The sequence below is a fragment of the Oncorhynchus mykiss genome, chromosome Y (genome assembly GCF_013265735.2).
Source record: "Oncorhynchus mykiss isolate Arlee chromosome Y, USDA_OmykA_1.1, whole genome shotgun sequence".
Lineage (NCBI taxonomy): Eukaryota > Metazoa > Chordata > Actinopteri > Salmoniformes > Salmonidae > Oncorhynchus > Oncorhynchus mykiss.
The window spans coordinates 21,020,642-21,043,116 of NC_048593.1; the positions used below are offsets into that span (position 1 = coordinate 21,020,642).

Here is a 22,475-nt window from a genome sequence, read left to right on the forward strand (position 1 = left end):
TTGTACCGTAAGATATAGCCAAATGAATAGCCTATCAATATTGAATATGCATAAAATGTATCCTCCAATTGCATCATCTGCCATCATCACTCTCAATTGTGAATGATAATTATTCACGTTTTACCGGTGAAACATCCATACTGCATCTCCATGCAAATCATTTGATTGATCTCAATCAGTTTCATGGTAATAAGCATTTATATATTCCTGAATGGCTGTTCTGTGAGTGAATTAGAGCAGACGGTGTTAAAACATTATTTGCCTTTCTTGTGTTTTGTTTCATTCAAAGCGTATATCCTGCATAGTGGCTCTGTTGGTATTTGGCGCATTTAATTTACTATTCAGCTTCAGCGAACCATCCTAAAATCTCATTCCAAATAAGGTGTTGTTGGTGTAACAGTAGTGTCGCAGGCCTACTATGTTATGGAAAATGCAAATGAATCATTGTGATCTTGCAAGACATTGATTCAGCTTGGATCTAACTTTACTAAATGAGCACCATTGTGAAAAGTGATAATCTTCTATTTGTAGTAGTAATAATAGTATGTGATGAGTTTGACTATTAGCCATTGGCAACAGATCTTGATGACATGCCATTTTAAGTGATTAGAGCGTCCTTCGTGGTGCTGAAAGGACAGCGCCAGGATCACGCAATGATGTTAAACAAGTTGAACCAACTTGTGGTGCTGAAGGACAGCACCAGGATCGCGCAATGATGTTAAACAATTAAATTTTCTGACTGGCCAAAGTGGTGAGGCCTCCGCCGGGCCTCCGCTGTGCACACGTAGCCTGTATAGTTCTTTATCATTCTTGCCACTGCCAGAGAGAAGACAGGGAAGAAAGCACAATTTACCTACAGTGCCTTCAGAAAGTATTCACACCCCTTCAATTTTTCAAAATGTTGTTGTGCTACAGCCTGAATTTAAAATGGATTAAATTGAGATTTGGTGTGGTGAGATCTGGTCTACACACAATACTCTATAATGTCAAGGTGGAAGAATGTTTTTAGAAATGTTTACAAATGTATAAAAAATTAGAAGCTAAAATGTCATGAGTCAATAAGTATTCAACCCCTTTGTTATGGCAAGCCTAAATAAGTTCAGGAGTTAACATTTGCATAACAAGTCCCATAATAAGTTGTATGGACTCACTCTGTCTGCAATAATAGTGTTTAACATGATTTTTGAATGACTACCTCACCTCTGTACCCCACACATACAATTATCTGTATGGTCCCTTAGTCGAGCATTGAATTTCAAACACAGATTTAACGGCAACGACCAGGGAGGTTTTCCAATGCCAAAGAAGGGCACCTGTTGGTAGATGGGTCAAAATAAAAAAAAACTGAGATTGAATATCCCTTTGAGCACGGTGAAGTTATTAATTACACTTTGGAAGGTGTATCAATACACTCAGTCACTACAAAGATACAGGCGTCCTTCCTAAATCAGTTGTCATAGGCGAAGGAAATCGCTCAGGGATTTCACAATGAGGCCAATGGTAAGTTTAAAACAGTTACAGAGTTTAATGGCTGTGATAGGAGAAAACTGAGGATGGATTGTAGTTGTAGTTACTCCACAATACTAACCTAAATGACAGAGTGAAAAGAAGGAAGCCTGTACAGAATACAAATATTCCTAAACACATCCTGTTTGCAATAAGGCACTAAAGTAATACTGACAAAAATGTAGCAAAGATATGAACTTTTTGATGTGAATACAAAGTGTAATGTTTGGTGAAAATCCAACAAAACAAAACACATCACTTATTACCATTCTTTATATTTTGGTGGTGGCTGCATCATGTTATGGGTATGCTTTTCATTGACAAGGAATGGGGAGTTTTCTGGGATAAAAAGAAACAGAATAGAGCTAAGCACAGATAAAATCCCAGAAAACCTGGTTCGGTCTGCTTTCCAAACACTGGGAGACAAATTCACCTTTCAGGACAATAACCTAAAAAGCCAAATATACAATGGAGTTGCTTACTAAGACGACATTGAATGTTCCTGAGTGGCCTAGTTACAGTTTTGACTTCAATCAGCTTGAAAATCTATAGCAAGACGCGAAGATGGCTGTCTAGCAATGATTAACAACCAACTTGACAGAGCTTATAGAATTTTAAAAGAATCATGTGCAAATATTGTACAATCTAAGTGTGCAAGGCTCTTAGAGACTTACCTAGAAATAATCAAAAGTGATTCTAACATGTATTGACTCAGGGGTGTGAATACTTATGTAAATAAGATATTTTCTATAAATCTGCAAAAATTTCAAAAAACATATTTTCACTTTGTCATTATGTCTTATTTTTTATAATTTTTGAAATGTCACGTCCTGACCATAGAGAGTCTTTATTTTCTATGGTGGAGTAGGTCAGGGCGTGACTGGGGGGTTAGTCTAGTTGATATTTTCTATGGTGGAGTAGGTCAGGGCGTGACTGGGGGGTTAGTCTAGTTTATATTTTCTATGGTGGAGTAGGTCAGGGCGTGACTGGGGGGTTAGTCTAGTTGATATTTTCTATGGTGGAGTAGGTCAGGGCATGACTGGGGGGTTAGTCTAGTTGATATTTTCTATGGTGGAGTAGGTCAGGGCGTGACTGGGGGGTTAGTCTAGTTTATATTTTCTATGGTGGAGTAGGTCAGGGCGTGAGTTGGGGGTTAGTCTAGTTGATATTTTCTATGGTGGAGTAGGTCAGGGCGTGACTGGGGGGTTAGTCTAGTTGATATTTTCTATGGTGGAGTAGGTCAGGGCGTGACTGGGGGGCTAGTCTAGTTGATATTTTCTATGGTGGAGTAGGTCAGGGCGTGACTGGGGGGGTTAGTCTAGTTGATATTTTCTATGGTGGAGTAGGTCAGGGCGTGACTGGGGGGTTAGTCTAGTTGATATTTTCTATGGTGGAGTAGGTCAGGGCGTGACTGGGGGGTTAGTCTAGTTTATATTTTCTATGGTGGAGTAGGTCAGGGCGTGACTGGGGGGTTAGTCTAGTTGATATTTTCTATGGTGGAGTAGGTCAGGGCGTGACTGGGGGGTTAGTCTAGTTGATATTTTCTATGGTGGAGTAGGTCAGGGCGTGACTGGGGGGTTAGTCTAGTTGATATTTTCTATGGTGGAGTAGGTCAGGGCGTGACTGGGGGGTTAGTCTAGTTTATATTTTCTATGGTGGAGTAGGTCAGGGCGTGACTGGGGGGTTAGTCTAGTTTATATTTTCTATGGTGGAGTAGGTCAGGGCGTGACTGGGGGGTTAGTCTAGTTTATATTTTCTATGGTGGAGTAGGTCAGGGCATGACTGGGGGGTTAGTCTAGTTTATATTTTCTATGGTGGAGTAGGTCAGGGCGTGACTGGGGGGTTAGTCTAGTTTATATTTTCTATGGTGGAGTAGGTCAGGGCGTGACTGGGGGGTTAGTCTAGTTGATATTTTCTATGGTGGAGTAGGTCAGGGCGTGACTGGGGGGTTAGTCTAGTTGATATTTTCTATGGTGGAGTAGGTCAGGGCGTGACTGGGGGGTTAGTCTAGTTTATATTTTCTATGGTGGAGTAGGTCAGGGCGTGACTGGGGGGTTAGTCTAGTTTATATTTTCTATGGTGGAGTAGGTCAGGGCGTGACTGGGGGGTTAGTCTAGTTTATATTTTCTATGGTGGAGTAGGTCAGGGCATGACTGGGGGGTTAGTCTAGTTTATATTTTCTATGGTGGAGTAGGTCAGGGCGTGACTGGGGGGTTAGTCTAGTTTATATTTTCTATGGTGGAGTAGGTCAGGGCGTGACTGGGGGGTTAGTCTAGTTTATATTTTCTATGGTGGAGTAGGTCAGGGCGTGACTGGGGGGTTAGTCTAGTTGATATTTTCTATGGTCAGGGCGTGACTGGGGGGTTAGTCTAGTTGATATTTTCTATGGTGGAGTAGGTCAGGGCGTGACTGGGGGGTTAGTCTAGTTTATATTTTCTATGGTGGAGTAGGTCAGGGCGTGACTGGGGGGTTAGTCTAGTTGATATTTTCTATGGTGGAGTAGGTCAGGGCGTGACTGGGGGGTTAGTCTAGTTTATATTTTCTATGGTGGAGTAGGTCAGGGCGTGACTGGGGGGTTAGTCTAGTTGATATTTTCTATGGTGGAGTAGGTCAGGGCGTGACTGGGGGGGGGGTTAGTCTAGTTTATATTTTCTATGGTGGAGTAGGTTAGGGCGTGACTGGGGGGTTAGTCTAGTTGATATTTTCTATGGTGGAGTAGGTCAGGGCGTGACTGGGGGGTTAGTCTAGTTTATATTTTCTATGGTGGAGTAGGTCAGGGCGTGACTGGGGGGTTAGTCTAGTTGATATTTTCTATGGTGGAGTAGGTCAGGGCGTGACTGGGGGGTTAGTCTAGTTGATATTTTCTATGGTGGAGTAGGTCAGGGCGTGACTGGGGGGTTAGTCTAGTTGATATTTTCTATGGTGGAGTAGGTCAGGGCGTGACTGGGGGGTTAGTCTAGTTGATATTTTCTATGGTGGAGTAGGTCAGGGCGTGACTGGGGGGTTAGTCTAGTTGATATTTTCTATGGTGGAGTAGGTCAGGGCGTGACTGGGGGGTTAGTCTAGTTTATATTTTCTATGGTGGAGTAGGTCAGGGCGTGACTGGGGGGTTAGTCTAGTTTATATTTTCTATGGTGGAGTAGGTCAGGGCGTGACTGGGGGGTTAGTCTAGTTGATATTTTCTATGGTGGAGTAGGTCAGGGCGTGACTGGGGGGTTAGTCTAGTTTATATTTTCTATGGTAGAGTAGGTCAGGGCGTGACTGGGGGGTTAGTCTAGTTTATATTTTCTATGGTGGAGTAGGTCAGGGCGTGACTGGGGGGCTAGTCTAGTTTATATTTTCTATGGTGGAGTAGGTCAGGGCGTGATTCCCAATTAGAGGCAGCTGGTAATCGTTGTCTCTAATTGGGGATCATCTTTAGGTAGCCTTTTTCCACCTGTGTTTTATGGGAGATTGTTTATGTGTAGTTGCATGTTAGCACTACACTGTTGTCACGTTTCGTTTAGTCTTCATTGTTTTGTTGTGTGGTTCACTTATTTCAAATAAAAGATGTGGAACCCAGATCACGCTGCAGCTTGGTCCGATAATTATTCCAGCGGACGTGACATTAAAATTCATTTTGAATTCAGGCTGTAACACATAAGTTAAGGGGTATGTATACCTCTAGGCCACCATACATATTTACTCGGTCTGTCATTCTATTGTTTTTCATGGAATATTTGTGGTAATTAAAAATCATTTATTTGGAATTTATCCAAATTAATTTTCAAGGAATAGTTTTACCAGCCCCGTCTATTCTCAAATTAAAAAATGTGAAGGAGTGCTGTGGCAGCACCACACCAGTGCTCCTGAGGTCCAGGCTGCCTGCCATCCAGGACCTCAACACCAGGCGGTATCAGAGGAAGGCCCTAAAAATTGTCAAAGACCCCAGCCACCCCAGTCATAGACTGTCCTCTCTACTACCGCATGGCAAGCGGTACCAGAGTGCCAAGTCTAGCACAAAAAGCGTAAAAGAGGGTGTGTGTATGTGTATGTGTGTATGTGTGTGTATGTGTGTGTGTGTGCAAATAGTCCTGTTAGCCATGAGACTCCTGAACAGGTAATCAAATGGCTATTTGCACTGTGTGCCCCCCCCAACTCCCCCCCACACCATCTTTTACGCTGCTGCTACTTTCTGTTTATCATATATGCATAGTCACTTTAACTATACATTCATGTACATACTACCTCAGATCAGCCTGACTAACCGGTGTCTGTATGTAGCCTCGCTACTTTTATAGCCTCACTACTGTATATAGCCTGTCTTTTTACTGTTGTTTTATTTCTTTACTTACCAATTGTTTACCAAATGCCTTTTTTGCACTATTGGTTAGAGCCTGTAAGTAAGCATTTCAATGTAAGGTCTACACCTGTTGTATTCGGGGCACGTAACAAATAAACTTTGATTTGATTTGATGACAGTGGCTTGGTAGTGTTGTTATGGTAACTTCATAAGGCAGAGTCGGCTTTCAAAAACAGGCTTCATCACAATGCAACATATTATATATATATATATATACTACCGTTCAAATGTTTGGGTTCACTTAGAAATGTCCTTGTTTTTGAAAGAAAAGCAATTCAAATAAAATAAAATTGATCAGAAATACAGTGTAGACATTAATGTTGTAAATGACTATTGTAGCTGGAAACGGCTGATTTTTAATGGAATATCTACATAGGCTTACGGAGGCCCATTATCAGCAACCATCACTCCTGTGTTCCAATGGCACGTTGTGTTAGCTAATCCAAGTTTATCATTTTAAAAGGCTAATTGATCATTAGAAAACCCTTTTTCAATTACGTTAGCACAGCTGAAAACTGTTGTTCTGATTTAAAGAAGCTATAAAACTGGCCCTCTTTAGACTAGTTGAGTATCTGGAGCATCAGCATTTGTGGGTTCGATTACAGGCTCAAAATGGCCAGAAACAAAGACTTTCTTCTGAAACTCGTCAGTCTATTCTTGTTCTGATAAATAATGGCTATTCCATGTGAGAAATTGCCAAGAAACTGAAGATCCCGTACTACGCTGTGTACTACTCCCTTCACAGAACAATGCAAACTGGCCCTAACCAGAATAGAAAGAGGAGTTGGAGGCCCCGGTGCACAACTGAGCAAGAGGACAAGTACATTACAGTGTCTAGTTTGAGAAACTAGCAGCTTCGTTAAATAGTAACCGCAAAACACCAGTCTCAACGTCAACAGTGAAGAGGCGACTCCGGGATGCTGGCCTTCTAGGCAGAGTTCCTCTGTCCAGTGTCTGTGTTCTTTTGCCCATATTAATCTTTTATTTTTGTTGGCCAATCTGAGATATGTCTTTTTCTTTGCAACTCTGCCTAAAACATAAAAATGAAATGGAAGACACAAATGTACAAAATAAAAAAAGCTAAATAAATAAATAAATAATGATGTGTGGGTGTGTGTAGTGTGTGCATCTATGAATTATACATACAGTGCATTCAGAAAGTATTCAGACAGCTTGACTTTTTCCACATTTTGTTACGTTACAGCCTTATTCTAAAATTGATTAAATTGTCATTTTTTCTCATCAATCTACACACAATAAAGCAAAAACAGGTTTATCAAAATCTTAGCAAATTTTGTCAAAATAAAAAATGGAAATATAAGTCAATCAAATTCAATCAAATGTATTTATAAAGCCCTTCTTACACCAGCCGATGTCACAAAGTGCTGTACAGAAACCCAGCCTAAAACCCCAAACAGCAAGCAATGCAGGTGTAGAAGCACCTGTATAAGTACAATAATAAGTATTTGCAAACATTTCAAAAAAACGGTTTTCGCTTTGTCATTATGGGGTATTGTGTGTAGATTGATGAGGAAATAACAATATTTAATACATTTTAGAATAAGGCTGTAACGTAACAAAATGTGGAAAAAGTCAAGTGGTCTGAATACTTTCCGAATGTACTGTACATGTCCGTACATACACATGTGTAGTGTGTGTGTGTGTGTGTGTGTGTGTGTGTGTGTGTGTGTATGCGCGCGCATCTATCAATTACACATACATGTCCGTACAAACACACAAACATTTGGTCACATGGGCGAGAGGCGTTGTGCTGTGAGGTGTTGCTTTATTTGTTTTTTGAAACCCAGTTTGTAGATGTGTTGCATTTACTGTATATTGCAACATTTCAATATATATTTTAAGGCTCATGAAGACCAAACTGTCCTAGAGGAAAACCTGGTTCAGTCCTTAATGCTCAAGTAATGTATAGCCTACCCAAAGTCATTGGAGAGGTAGATTCTAAATAATCCCTTTGCAAAATAAATAAACAAAACACCAATCTCTGTCAAGACCAACCAGGGTCACCTGAGATCCTGTTAGCAGCAGAGATCCTGTTACATTTTAGGCCTTATTCATATCCTGTATTACCAATTGGACAAAATGGGCTTCTAATTCTTTTAGGCTCATTACAAGGTCTGTGTCCGTCTCATAGTGCCATCTAGTGTTGCTACATTAATCTTTCAAACTGTGTGATGAAAAGCAAAGATATGACAGAACAATTGTCCTCATTTCCATTCAAGCTGCCAAAAATGGTGTCCTGTTTTTGTCATGGTTCTTGAATGATTTTGTTATCCTCTCTCCTCCTTTCATTTCCTCTCCTCTTCTCTGTCCCCCTCTCCTTCTGCAGAATATGCAGAGTTCCTTCACTGTAAGGGGAAGAAGTTCACAGACTTCGATGAGGTTCGTGGGGAGATCGAGGCGGAGACGGACCGCATCACTGGGCAGAATAAGGGAATCTCACCTGTGCCAATAAATCTCAGGGTCTACTCCCCGCATGGTGAGGACACAGATCCTGCATCTTGGCACATGGGCAACTTGGCACATGGGCAACTTGGCACATGGGCAACTTGGCAGAACTACCATGGCGACACTCATAATACTTTGATTGTAGGAAAGAGTAGTTTAACTTTATAAAATGGAATACAAAAATCTTAATTCTATACACAGAATTTGGTGAATCAAGTTACCCTATTTCCTATTGGTCAAAACTGGCAACCAGTTTGATTGTATAGCCGGGCCCAAAGTTGGTTGTTGTATAGTGAGTCTCAATCAGGTACTATTAATTATATTATATAGTATTTTATTTTCAAGGTTAGTATCATTCATCAGATCTGATATCATATTTACAAATCTCTCTCTACCCTCTCCTCTCTCCCCCCTCTCCCCTCTCCACACTATCTTCCCCTTTCCCCTCTACCCTCCCCTTCTATCCCCTCGGCCTTTCACATCTCTCTCCTCTCTGTCCTCCCCTCTCTCCCCTTCTCTCTCCCCTCTCTCCCCTAGTCCTGAATCTGACTCTGGTGGACTTGCCGGGGATGACCAAGGTCCCAGTAGGGGACCAGCCTGCGGACATTGAGCAGCAGATCAGAGACATGTTATATCAGTTTGTGACCAAGGACAACTGTCTGCTGCTGGCTGTTTCCCCGGCCAACTCTGATCTGGCCAACTCGGATGCCCTGAAGATTGCCAAAGAAGTGGACCCACAGGGTGGGTGAGGTTAACAAGAGGTTAAAGGCAGGAACTGTAGGCCTACTGCTTTCATCTGTGCTCTCAGTATCATTCAACATCAAGTTGTGACAGAACAGTTAGACAAGGATGCAATTGAACCTACCTACAGCGCAGATCTGGACTTTGTTAATGTTTTGTGTGTGTGTGTGTCTGTGTGTGTGTGTGTGTGTGACCAGGTCAGCGAACCATTGGTGTGATCACCAAGCTGGATCTGATGGATGAGGGGACTGACGCCAGAGAAATTCTGGAAAATAAGCTGCTCCCACTGCGAAGAGGTGAGACTACACACACACACACACACACACACACACACACACACACACACACACACACACACACACACACACACACACACACACACACACACACACACACACACACACTGTCTCAGTGCTTCCCTCTAGTGGTCATCTAGTTGTGTTGCTCACTGCAGCAGTTTGAGGAAGAGAGAGAGAGAGAGAGAGAGAGAGAGAGAGAGGGGGTTGGAGGAAGAGAGAGAGAGAGGTTTGGAGGAAGAGAGAGAGAGAGGGTTGGAGGAAGAGAGAGAGAGAGAGGGTTGGAGGAAGAGAGAGAGAGAGTGTTGGAGGAAGAGAGAAAGAGAGAGAGAGAGAGAGAGAGAGAGGGTTGGAGGAAGAGAGAGAGAGATGGTTGGAGGAAGAGAGAAAGCGAGAGAGAGAGAGAGAGAGAGAGAGAGGGTTGGAGGAAGAGAGAGAGAGAGAGAGAGAGAGAGAGAGAGAGGGTTGGAGGAAGAGAGAGAGAGAGGGTTGGAGGAAGAGAGAGAAAAAGAAGATTGCAGAGAGGGAGAAAATTAAGAGAGAGTTAAGAAAAGAGAGAGTGAAGAAAAGAAAGGGAGAGAGAAAGGTGGACAAAAACAATGTCTTGATTTCAGTGACACATCTGGAAAAAACATCTGTTATTTTCTTTGCAATAAAATATATTTGTGGGAAACCCTAATGCAATCCGCTTATGTGTCGTTTTTCCACTGGCGCTTGGTTAGAACCCAGGCATGTGCTCCTGAACGTTTTCCATGTCCTTTGTCTCTACCTTCTCTGCTTCTGTCACTCTCCCGTGTCGGAAGGCCTCATGTTAAACCACTAGCATATTTACAAGGCTATTGGTGTCCAGTCCAAAAGGTAATAGAGCAAGACATACTGCTTAGCAGAGAAATGCATGAGAAAACTTAACTAGATGGGGATATGTGATCCCTCTTGCCCATGTGGCTGACATTCTTTATTTGTTTTCAGTCATAGCAGGATATGTAGGCATGTAGTACAATCGACAGCTGTTACAAATAACCATCCCACAATAGGGATGTGGGTAACTTCATGGAACCCCAGATTACCCTCCACACCTCCCCCAGAACTCCCCTCTGCCTTCAGCCCACTACCCAGACAGGCAAATAAAGAAAATACATCTCACCCACACAAACAAGAATACTAATTACCCTAACAAACTTTTCTTTCTTTTTTTCTCTCCACAAAACAACATTGTGGCTATCTTTGCATCCTGATATGTCCAGCATCAGCTGACCTCGCTCTCTGTTCCAGGTTACATTGGTGTGGTGAACAGGAGTCAGAAGGACATAGATGGGAAGAAGGACATCACAGCGGCCATGGCTGCAGAGAGAAAGTTCTTCCTGACCCACCCTGGATACAGACACCTGGCTGAACGCATGGGCACCCCCTACCTACAGAAAACACTCAACCAGGTCAGTATCCTACCTACAGAAAACACTCAAACAGGTAAATCCCCTACCTACAGAAAACACTCAAGCAGGTAAATCCCCTACCTACAGAAAACACTCAACCAGGTAAATCCCCTACCTACAGAAAACACTCAACCAGGTCAGTCCTCCTTTGTGTGTGTGTGTGTGTGTGTGTGTGTGTGTGTGTGTGTGTGGAGGGGAACACTAATACTTTCCTGATCTGTGGTTCAAATCCCTCAATCATTACCAAAGTGCATAGTAGGAATATTATTTTAGCGTTCACAATATGTATCTTTTCAGTTCATTTTTATAGCCTTCAGAGAAGTCTTCTACCAGATGAGCCATCCACATGACGCATTTTGATGCTTTCAACGAGTTTATAATATCCACTAGAGATGAGGGAGTAGAACGGTAGTAGGCTGGTATGCTAGATCACTGTAATCTCTTCCTTCGCATGTCATAACCCACACTGAGGACCTTGCCCTCCGCAGCAACTGACCAATCACATCCGGGACACTCTGCCGGGGCTGCGGGCCAAGCTGCAGAGCCAGCTGCTGTCTATAGAGAAGGAGGTGGAGGAGTACAAGAACTTCAGACCTGACGACCCCTCCCGCAAGACCAAGGCCCTGTTGCAGTGAGTAGGACACACAAGTACGCATGATGGCATGCACACACACACACACACACACACACACACACACACACACACACACACACACACACACACACACACACACACACACACACACACACACACAACAATACTCCAGTCACCCAAGTTATAGACTGATCTCTCTGCTACCACACGGCAAGCGGTACCGGAGCGCCAAGTCTAGGTCCAAGAGCCTTCTAAACAGCTTCTACCCCCAAGCCATAAGACTGCTGAACAATTCATCAAATGGCTACCCAGACTATTTACATTGACCCCCCCTACACCCCCTTTGTTTTTACACTACTGCTACTCGCTGTTTATTATCACTGCATAGTCACTTTACAAATGACCTCGACTGACCTGTATATAGCCTCGTTGTTGTTGTCATTTTTTTGTTGATGTCATTTTCTTATGTTACTTTTTGATTTGATTTGATTTTTTACTTTATTTTGTAAATATTTTCTTAACTATATCTTTGAACTGCATCGTTGGTTAAGGGCCTGTAAGTAAGCGTTTCACGGTAAGGTCTACACCTGTTGTATTCGGCTCATGTGACAAATACAATTTGATTTGACACACACACACACGTCTAACTCCCTTATCCCTGTATCCTTTACTCTCCAGGATGGTGCAGCAGTTCTCAGTGGACTTTGAGAAGCGTATCGAGGGCTCTGGGGACCAGATCGACACAGCAGAGCTGTCAGGCGGAGCCAAGATCAACCGCATCTTCCACGAGCGCTTCCCCTTCGAGCTGGTCAAGGTGTGTGTACTGTACTGTATGTGTGTGTGTCTCTTACCAGGGCCCCCGCTCTCCTAACTCTTGAGACAGACAGGGCTGTGGATCGACCGCAAACCAGAGACATTATTATAATTACAATAATTATTACTTGTTTTAAAAAATACATTTTTTACTTTCACCCTTTTTCTCCCCAATTTCGTGATATCCAATTGGCAGTCTTGTCTCATCGTTGCAACTCCCCTACGGACTCGATAGAGAAGAAGGTCGAGAGCCGTGCGTCCTCCGAAACACGACCCTGCCAAGCCGCACTGCTTCTTGTCACAATGCACGCTTAACCCGGGAAAGCCAGCCGCACCAATGTGTCGGTGGAAACAACGTTCTGCTGGCGACCGAAGTCAGATTGGAGGCGCCCGGCCCGCCAAAAGGAGTCGCTAGAGCGCGATGGGACAAGGAAATCTCAGCCGGCCAAACCCTCCCCTAACCCGGACAACGCTGGGCCAATTGTGCGCCACCTCATTGGTCTCCCGGTCACGGCCGGCTGTGACACAGCCTGGGATTGAATCTGGGTCTGTAGTTACGCCTCAAGCACTGCGATGCAGTGCCTTAGACCACTGCACCACTCGGGAGGCCCAACCCAGAGACTTTATGAGGAAAACATTCTTCCCTCCCTCCCTCCCTCCCTCCCTCCCTCCCTCCCGTCACAGTAAAACATTCTGTTTGGCCTTGGCCACAGGATCTGGGCCTGCTGTGGCCAGACTACAGTCTCAGTCGTTAAACATCGCAGTCAGACTGTCTGTCATCATAAACTCATGGTATACCTGTGTCATATCAAATGATTAACAGAGGTGTCAGACTGAATGGAATAACTAAGCAGTGTTAGTACTTAGTCTGAAGGTTGGTTGTTGTTGTAAATTTTCTCCTGTGAAGAATATTCTGTTCGCTGTTCAGAGCCACTCAATGGATACAAGGGACCTTCCATCTCTATCTATGTGGTATCTGCAGTGCGTCTGAGGCGTGTGCTCACTATTTAACACGTGTCTGTGTGTCCTTTCTGTGTCCGTACAGATGGAGTTTAACGAAAAAGAGCTTCGCAAGGAGATCAGCTACGCCATTAAGAACATCCACGGCATTAGGCAACGTCCTTCCTCCCCATCCCCCTCTCCCTCCCCTGTCCTCGCCCGCCTGGGTTGCGGCTGTGGGCCAGGCCAACTCTAATCGCCGTCACCCATCTGATCACAAAGACCTCGAGACACATTGACCGCAGACATGCACCCAGCATGCTGTCGCATACTGATGTTATCAGAAACAGAAGTGGAGGGATTTGTGATTAGATCTGTGACCGCTGGTTGGATGGTATCTTTCTCTCGCTCCTCGCCCTGCCCCGTGTCCACCTGTCTGTATCTTGTATGTATGACTGTCTGTCTGTTGAAGCCCTAGCCTGATATGCCAGTCACGTGTGACCTAGCTCCCATGGCAACGCCCTGTCTTTTACGTAGGTCCCAGAGCGATATGAATCAGAATCCGACAGTGACGTCATCGCTATTCAGGATGTGAACCTGTTGAAATGAACCTGTTGAAATGAACCTGTTGAAAGTCCCCTCTGTGTTTCTAAATCTAAATCTGCTTGAGCTTGGAACAATATTGCTATTTGTCTGCATTTCCTTGTCACATTTCCTTTGTGAAAGCAAAATGGCTGCAAACCTGTTCTGACAATGAGGGTGAGCTCTACCTGGTCAGTGGTTCTGAAGGAGGGGGAATGGTGAAAGGAAACCGTTCAAGAGAATTGAGACATTATGGTGTAGTGGTATAGGGATTCCAAAATTAATGGCGTCATCTGGATGAGTCCTATGCTGTAATATGTGGGCAACACTATTCACAAACTGTATAGCAGGGTTCCCACCTGGTGAAACGGGGGGTTTTATTTGTCCCCTCAAATATGACTGAAAAGTTATCATTATTTTTTGCTGGGTTGGGGAGACTGTAAAAACCCCAGCAAATTAGTTTTTTATTTAGGATATATGTTCAAAAGTACTCCCACACAAAAGAGAGATATACCGTATGTGATCGTGTACAAACGTTTGCGAGGTTTGAAATGGTCATGTTTTTTAAAATGTTTTATCTGTTTCGGCTTCTTGCGGATAATTTGCAGTGTACAAATTATTAGTCATTCTGTTCTGGCCCCCTGACCATCCGCTCAAGTAAAAATCATCCCACGGCTGAATCTAGTTGATGATCCCTGCTGTATAGTAATAATGATAAAAGTTCTGTTCTTTAAGTTCAGTTGTGCTTTTATCGAACTAGCTCAATATTTCCCCCAAACCACGATGTGATGATTTAGCTTTGTTTTTTGTTGAAATTTCTAATCTGTCTTTATCTTGCTGTGCATGATTCTTCTTTATGCTTTATGTGGAAGGGGTTTGTGAGGAGGAGTTTATTTCCAAGTAACACTATTCTCTCTGCCTGACCTCCTCCTCCTCCTCCTCTTCCTCCTTCTTTCTCTTTTTCCCTCTTTTTTGAACCTGTCGCTCGTTTTCTCTCTACCGGGCAGAACTGGCCTCTTCACCCCGGACATGGCCTTTGAGACCATTGTGAAAAGGCAGATTGGCAAGATCAAAGAGCCCTGCCAGAAATGTGTGGACATGGTCATTTCTGAGCTAGTCAATACCGTTAGGCAGTGTACTCAGAAGGTAAACGCACATGGTGGAGAGCGACACTATGGTTTCATCTCTCCCTCCCACCAAAACCTTCTGCTATGTCTTCCCTGTTATCGTATCACCGCACTGCCTGGTTTTCCAGACCCTGTTTTCCCGGGTTGGGACAGTAGGGGGCGTACTGGGGTAGTTGGGGTATTGTGAGGGACTGCCTGCCTACCGCTTTGGATGGGGTGGCTGGGCAGAGTGGCAATCGCATGGCCATGTTAGAGAACTGTGCTGGGTATAGAAGGGGTCTGGATGCTGCTGAGTTGCTGCTCTGTGGCTACATGTCAAGGGTAGCAACTTTTGACACAGGAGTAAGGATGAAAATGATCAAATTGACATTCAAAATCAAATTAACGGTCAAATTAACACATCTCAAGATGTTTAATTTATGTTAAGTCACAGGTGACTCCTTTTAGCAGTGGATAAATCATTTTCAATGCCTTGAGTGTCACATCAAAGTGTCACTCCGCTGTTGTCCCTGGCAGCCATGTTGGGTGACCTCAGCATCCAGACTTCCTGCTTGTGAGACTGGAGGCTGTGCACCTGCAGCAGACAGGAGCCATGACAATGTGAATATCTGGATGATTACCAAGGGCCAAGGTCAGCTTTAGAGGGCCCTTTAGGACCACACTCAGCCAAAGGGGCCCCAGTGGTTTTAATACCAGTGGTCTTAATTCCACTGTGACCAGGCCATGTTATGGAATGTGGCCTGACCACAGTGACTCTGGGACAGCAGAATAACAAACGCTGTGACCCTGCTCTGTGTGGTCAGCTGGGGGATAGATGGAGATAGGGGGAAAGGGAGAAGAGGACAAAGATTTAGGGTCAGGTATAGAGGAAGAGCAAGGTGCTTCGTCTGGGGTGTTGGGTGCACAGCTACGGTCTGGCATGGCTCATAACTCAGAGCTGTTGGCCGGTGGAGTGGTGCAGGCTGTATTCTCTCTCTCCCTTTCTGGATAGAGGGATAGACCTCAGCGCTGGCCTCTTTAGAATGGCTTCAAGGGAAACCAAATGTCTCACTTGCCTTTTATTCCCTCTTTACTGTTTACCTACCTCCCCCTGACCTGTCACTATCCCCTCTTTTTCATCTGTCTCTCAATCTGTCATCCCTCTTTTTTTCCTCCTTATACGTTCTTCTCTGTGTGGCCCTTTTGTGTTATGCTTTCGCCTCCCTATCTCTCTCTCTGCTTTGACCTGCTCTCTATCCCCGTGGATTTTTTTGGTTCTCTCTCTCTCTCTCTCTCTCTCCCCCCCCCCCCCCCCCCCCCACCCGTCACCACCTCCTCTCTACAGGACGGGCCTGTTCACTCCTGACCTGGCCTTTGAGGCCATAGTGAAAAAGCAGATCCAAAAGCTGAAGGAACCTTCACTGAAGTGTATAGATATGGTAGTGAGCGAACTCACCTCCACCATACGAAAGTGTAGTGACAAGGTAACCAAGGAACCGAGCCACGTTCGGCGTCATTTTTAGAGGTAGGGATAGACCGATGGCTGGACTACAAATCAGAAGCAAATGAACAATTCAAATAATTGATCTATAGTGGTTAGTGTTGTAGTGTTGTCACAACACGCCCTGGCTGGATGCCCACTCTCGCATGGCACTTGCGGGGGGCTGGCCTACAGCGCTCCGGGCTATGAGCGTGCACTGGCGACACCGTGCGCTTCACCTCATAACACGGTGCCTGACCAGTACTACGCCTCTCCCGGTAAGCACGGGGAGTTGGCTCAGGTCTACCGCCTGACTCCGCCAATCTCCCCGTGTGCCTCCCCTAAAGAAAGCTTTGGGGGCTGCCTCTCTTGCCTGTTGCGCTGCCTTACCTCATATCGCTGCCGCTCAGCTTTCGCTGCCTCCAGTTCTTCTTTGGGGCGGCGATATTCCCCAGCCTGACTCCAGGGTCCCTTACCGTCTAGTATCTCCTCCCAAGTCCAGGAGTCCAGAACCCTCTGCTTCTTGTTACCATGCTACTTGGTCCTTTTTTGGTGGGTAGTTCTGTAACGATTCTCATCCTCGACTGATGAGGAATATGAGAGATCGGACCAAAATGCAGAGTGGTACGTGTCCATGTTAAAGTTCTTACAACTGAACACAAAATAACAAACGTGAAACAACGAAAATCAAAACAGTCCTGCAAGGTGACACAACACAAAACAGGAAACAACTACCCACAAACACAGGTAGGAACAGGCTACCTAAGTATGGTTCTCAATCAGAGACAACGATAGACAGCTGCCTCTGATTGGGAACCATACCAGGCCAAACACAGAAATACAAAACAGAGAACAAAAACATAGAATGCCCACCCCAACTCACGCCCTGACCAAACCAAAAATAGAGACATAAAAAAAGGAACTAAGGTCAGAACGTGACATTGATATATTCTTATGATAACCAGTTGATAGTTCTTTGAAGCTATGATAATATTTCAGTTTTTTTACTGCTTATAAGGGCAGATGCTGTGTGATACAAAAATTAGTGTAGCCATTTTTGTGTCTGATTGGCTGATTGTATTTATTTAGTTTGACATACACTACCAGTCAAAAGTTTTAGAACACCTAATTCAAGGGTTTTTCTTTATTTTTTACTATTTTCTTAATTGTAGAATAATAGTGAAGACATCAAAACTATGAAATAACACAATTGGAATTATGTAGTAACCAAAAAAGTGTTAAACATTTTACCCCCTACCTTGTCACAACACAACTGATTGGCTCAAAAGAGAGGCTCATTAAGAAAGAAAGAAATTTCACAAATACATTTTTAAGAAGGCACACCTGTTAATTGAAATGCATTCCAGGTGACCACCTCATGAAGCTGGTTGAGAGAATGCCAAGAGTGTGCAAGGCTGTCATCAAGGCAAAGGGTCTCAAATCTAAAATATATTTTGATTTGTTTAACACTTTTTTGATTACTACATGATTCCATGTGTTATTTCATAGTTTTGATGTCTTCACTATTATTCTACAATGTAGAAAATAGTAAAAATAAAGAAAAACCCTTGAATGAGTAGGTTTTCTAAAACTTTTGACTGGTAGTGTAGACGTTCCCGTTATAGAATGCACAGTAAGCCACACAGCTAAGAAATCATTTCATAGGTTGTCGTTGTCGGTCAGTCTCTTCGTTCATACTCCTTATCATACTCGACAGTTTTCTCTTCTCCTCCTCTCCATGGTTTTTGTATTGTGGTGTGATATTAGTGTTTGAAGTTTATCTGCAAATGTGCCTGGCCCTCTTACATATTTGTTTCCAAATGACAAAGAACAAGACTCGGTGTTGGCTCTGAGCCAGCTACATAGCAGATTTAAATATTCGTTTTTCTTCAAACATGCCATTCCATTTATGCAATGATGGTATCCTAAAAATGATGAATACTGTGTCTGACGCAGAAGACCGACTACCATTTTTTCAAAGCAGAGTCAACTCACCCATCAGTGACAATAGACAGTGACATTTATTTACTGTGTACTGACTTTGTAAGCTTGGCAAATGCAAAAGACAGATGGTGGTCACTTGCGGTCAAAAGAGGAGCCCTTTCAACACACGAAAGGATTCAAACATGTATTGTCATGGTAAGCCAGATACACTGCCCTCAGAAAGTATTCATACCCCTTGACCTTTTCCACTTTCTGTTGTGTTACAGTCTGAATTTAAAACGGATTAAACTGATATGTGGTGTCACTGATCTACATAATGTCAAAGTGGAATTATGTTTTTACAAATGTTTACAAATTAATTCAAAATGAGAAGCTGAAATGTAAATGTCTTGAGTAAGTAAGTGTTCAACCCTTTTGTTATGGCAAGCGTAAATAAGTTCAGGAGTAAAAATGTTCATGGACTCACTTTGTGTGCGATAATAGCATTTTAAATTATTTTTAAATGACTACTCCATCTCTGTACCCCACACATACTGTAAGGTCCCTCGATCGAGCAATGAATTTCAAGCACAGATTCAACCACAAAGACCAGGGTGGTTTTCCAATGCATCGCAAAGAAGGGCACCAATTGGTAGAAGGGTAAAAATAAAAACATTGAATATCCCTTTGAGCCTGTACATAAGTCTGTACAGAATACAAATACTCCAAAACATGCGTCCTGTTTGAAATAAGGCACTTAAGTAATACTGCAAAAAATCTGGCAAAGAAATTCACTTTTTGTCCTGAATATATAGCGCTATGTTTGGGGCAAATCCAACTCAACACATCACTGAGTACCACTCTTCATATTCTCAAGCACGGTAGTGGTTGCATCATGTTATGGGTATGCTTGTCATCGGCAAGGACTAGGGAGTTTTTTGGGGGGCGGGATGAAAATGAACAGAGTAGAACTAAGCACAGGCAAAATCCTGGAGGAAAACTTGGTTCAGTCTGCTTTCCAACAGACACTTGGAGACAAATTCACGTTTTAGCTGGACAATTATCTAAAAACAAGACAATACACTGGAGTTGCTTACCAAGACGGCATTGAATGTTCCTGAGTGGCCTAGTTACAGTTTAGACTTAAATCAACTTGAAAATCTATGGCAAGACTTGAAAATGGCATCTAGCAATGATCAACAACCAACTTGACAGAAGTTGAATAATTTTTTAAAGAGTAATGGGCAAATGTTGTTGTACAATCCAGGTGTGGAAAAGCTCTTCGAGATTTACCCAGAAAGACAGCTGCAATCGCTGCCAAGCTTATTCTAACATGTATTGACTCAGAGGGTTGAATACTTATCTCATCAAGATATATTAGTGTTTTATTTTCCATTAATTACTGCACACTAAAATAATAATAATAATCTTCCACTTTGACATTACAGAGTCTGTTGTGCAGACCGTTGACAACAGATGACAATTCAATCCAATGTGGAAAAGCGTTGTGGATACTTTCTGAATGCACAGTGTGTTGTTTATTTTCAATAGGAGGCACCTGACTATGCACACTGCTATTGATTAAACAACGTCATCTTCTCGAGATGTGTGATGCGGTTAGCTTTCTGTCACACTTCACTATCTATGTCCTGTGTGCACTCGGGAACATGCTATGTAGTCAGTACAACGCTGGTGAACAATATGAATCGCTTTCACATTGACGGTCTGAACATGGTAGGACTGAGACGATGGATCATTCTGTGCTCACACTTTGTTTTAGATATGGCATCCAACACATTAGTCCAGCAGACTGTCAGTCTATCCTTACTCTGGTCTTACCATGATATTAAACTCCCATGTTGTTTTTTTGTCATTCTATTTCTATTCAAACATTCGTTTTTATTCTGTTTTGTTTTTGATTGGCCAAAGTAGACAATTGAACTAATTGTCCCAAGTTCCCATCGTAACCAGCATTTGTGTGTTTTCTCCTCAGTGAGTTATACTGTATCTTTGCGACTTCCTCTCAGTCTCCGATTCTGTCATCTGATTTGAGTTCCTCTAGTCGATTCTACTCACTTCCATTCCCGTGTCTGTCGATTTGATTTGATCTGTTGTAGTAACTAGTGCTGTTGCAGGTGGAGCAGTTGTGTCTCAGCATCTCAACTAACAGATCTACCCACAACATCTATCTCTCTCTGTTTCTCTCTCTTTCTCTTTCTCCCACTCTCTCTCTCTCTCTTTATTGTCTTCTACATCTTGTTGTGTCTCACCTCTCACTGACTTGTTTATTCTTCAAGCACATTTTTGAAAAAATGTAAAAGAGCCCTCTTGTGGATTTTTTCAAGACCATAAAACAGAAAATCCACAAGAGGTCTTTCTGCCCTCTTCCACTCTCTCTCCTCCCCCTCCCCCTGCTCCCCATGCATTGTGTGTGTGTGTTTGTGTGTAACAATCTTCCTGCATGCTGCCCATACCCTGTTTGTATGAGTTATTGTATATCAAAGTACTTTTTATGATGCATCTCTGTCAAACAGAACATTCCTAACTGGCTGCGTTGGAACTATGTTGTGGATGTGAAAGTTGCAATGCTTCTTTACAACGACACATTGGGTTAATTGGTCTTAAATTTAAAAAAAGCCACTAATATCAGTCTTATTTTGATTGGTCAATTTAATGTCTGCTCTAGTAAGTCACCTGGCCATAAGGTAGTAGTACAGATGTAGGATCTTAATTTGAGCCAAATAATCCTACAGCAACAGGAAATGTGAGTTTTATACTAAATTGCCATTTTTTAGGGGTTGATACATTTGCGGGAAAAATCAGGTCTGAATTTTTTAAACCTGAACTACAGTACAAGTTGAACATTACCTGCATTGCAAGAAAGTTTGACTGCAACAAGGTGATTCAATTAAGACCCTACATCTGTATTAGTGATAGCTCGACATGGCATTATAGCACAGTATGTGAAATAGCCCTGCAATGTGTCATCAAAGCCAAAGAACCAGTGTACTATAAGTCACTAGGACTTGTGTTTAGATGACAGTATAGAAGGAAGACACTAATACTGTTATATAATAGGCGTCAATGACATGGCTATCTGTCTATACATATGAATAAGCCTTAAAGAGCTCAATGTTGCCCACTGTGTATTTGGGTCCATGCCAGGAAGTGATAAATCAAACGATAGAAGAGAAGGATCTCATTGATTCCAATGTGATCCTGTGACCTTGAACAGCCAACGCAAAGGATGCATTGTAACGTGCCAGACGTCAGCTTATTTTATTTCACTGTGATTTCAGTTGGCTTTCCTCCCTCTCACCAGACTGTGATTTCAGTTGGCTTTCCTCCCTCCCACCAGACTGTGATTTCAGTTGGCTTTCCTCCCTCCCACCAGACTCTGTGATTTCAGTTGGCTTTCCTCCCTCCCACCAGACTCTGTGATTTCAGTTGGCTTTCCTCCCTCCCACCAGACTCTGTGATTTCAGTTGGCTTTCCTCCCTCCCACCAGACTCTGTGATTTCAGTTGGCTTTCCTCCCTCCCACCAGACTCTGTGATTCAGTTGGCTTTCCTCCCTCCCACCAGACTCTGTGATTTCAGTTGGCTTTCCTCCTAACAGACTCTGTGATTCTGTTGTGTGTCTGCTGTATTGGAAGCACACTAATGTCTGTATTGGTGTGTTTACAAAGAACACATGGAAAAAGGCCGTAGTGTGCCAGGAAAATCATGTGTTATCGGGGAGAAGACTATCCGTTGGGCAGAGACTGTTTAGTGTTTTATGGCAGTAATAGGGCAGAGTCTGTGCTGTGCTCTTGTTGTGCGTGCACTGTATCTTTTTGTGCTGTTAGTGCTTAAGTGTGTGTGTTTGGCTGTGTTGGCTGTGCTTTGTGTCTGGTCTGTGTCTGAACTGTGCCTCCCTACCCACACGGTGTGCCCTGTGCTGTCCTGTACCCACAGCTGGCTCAGTACCCCATGCTGAGGGAGGAGATGGACAAGATTGTCACCCAGCATATCCGAGACCGCGAGAGTCGCACCAAGGACCAGGTGACACTCACACGCGCACACACACGCACACACACACACACACACACACACACACACACACACACACACACACACACACACACTATTTTCACTGGCGTAGCGCAGTTTCTCTGGACCACTGCAAAGTTTGGAGTTTGGGCCACGCCCTAAAGAAGTGACTACTACCAGGTAGAATGGACAACACAAACACTTCACTTACAACACGTGGAGA

General features: G+C 43.4%; 1 protein-coding gene across 11 annotated transcripts in view; it reads left to right on the forward strand.

Moving 5' to 3' along the window:
• dnm1a (dynamin 1a) overlaps window positions 1-22,475 on the forward strand; it is a 91,927-nt gene that overhangs the window by 16,393 nt on the left and 53,059 nt on the right. For all 11 annotated transcript variants that reach the window (XR_005040436.1, XR_005040435.1, XM_036967876.1 and 8 more), the window contains exons 3-11: window positions 8,196-8,345; window positions 8,852-9,055; window positions 9,253-9,351; window positions 10,624-10,784; window positions 11,273-11,415; window positions 12,058-12,193; window positions 13,238-13,305; window positions 14,721-14,859; window positions 22,178-22,264. Coding sequence is in view for 9 of the 11 variants with exons in the window: in XM_036967876.1 (XP_036823771.1) it covers window positions 8,196-8,345; window positions 8,852-9,055; window positions 9,253-9,351; window positions 10,624-10,784; window positions 11,273-11,415; window positions 12,058-12,193; window positions 13,238-13,305; window positions 14,721-14,859; window positions 22,178-22,264 (1,187 nt within the window). In the remaining 2 variants the exon portion in view is untranslated. The remainder of the gene's footprint in view (window positions 1-8,195; window positions 8,346-8,851; window positions 9,056-9,252; window positions 9,352-10,623; window positions 10,785-11,272; window positions 11,416-12,057; window positions 12,194-13,237; window positions 13,306-14,720; window positions 14,860-22,177; window positions 22,265-22,475) is intronic.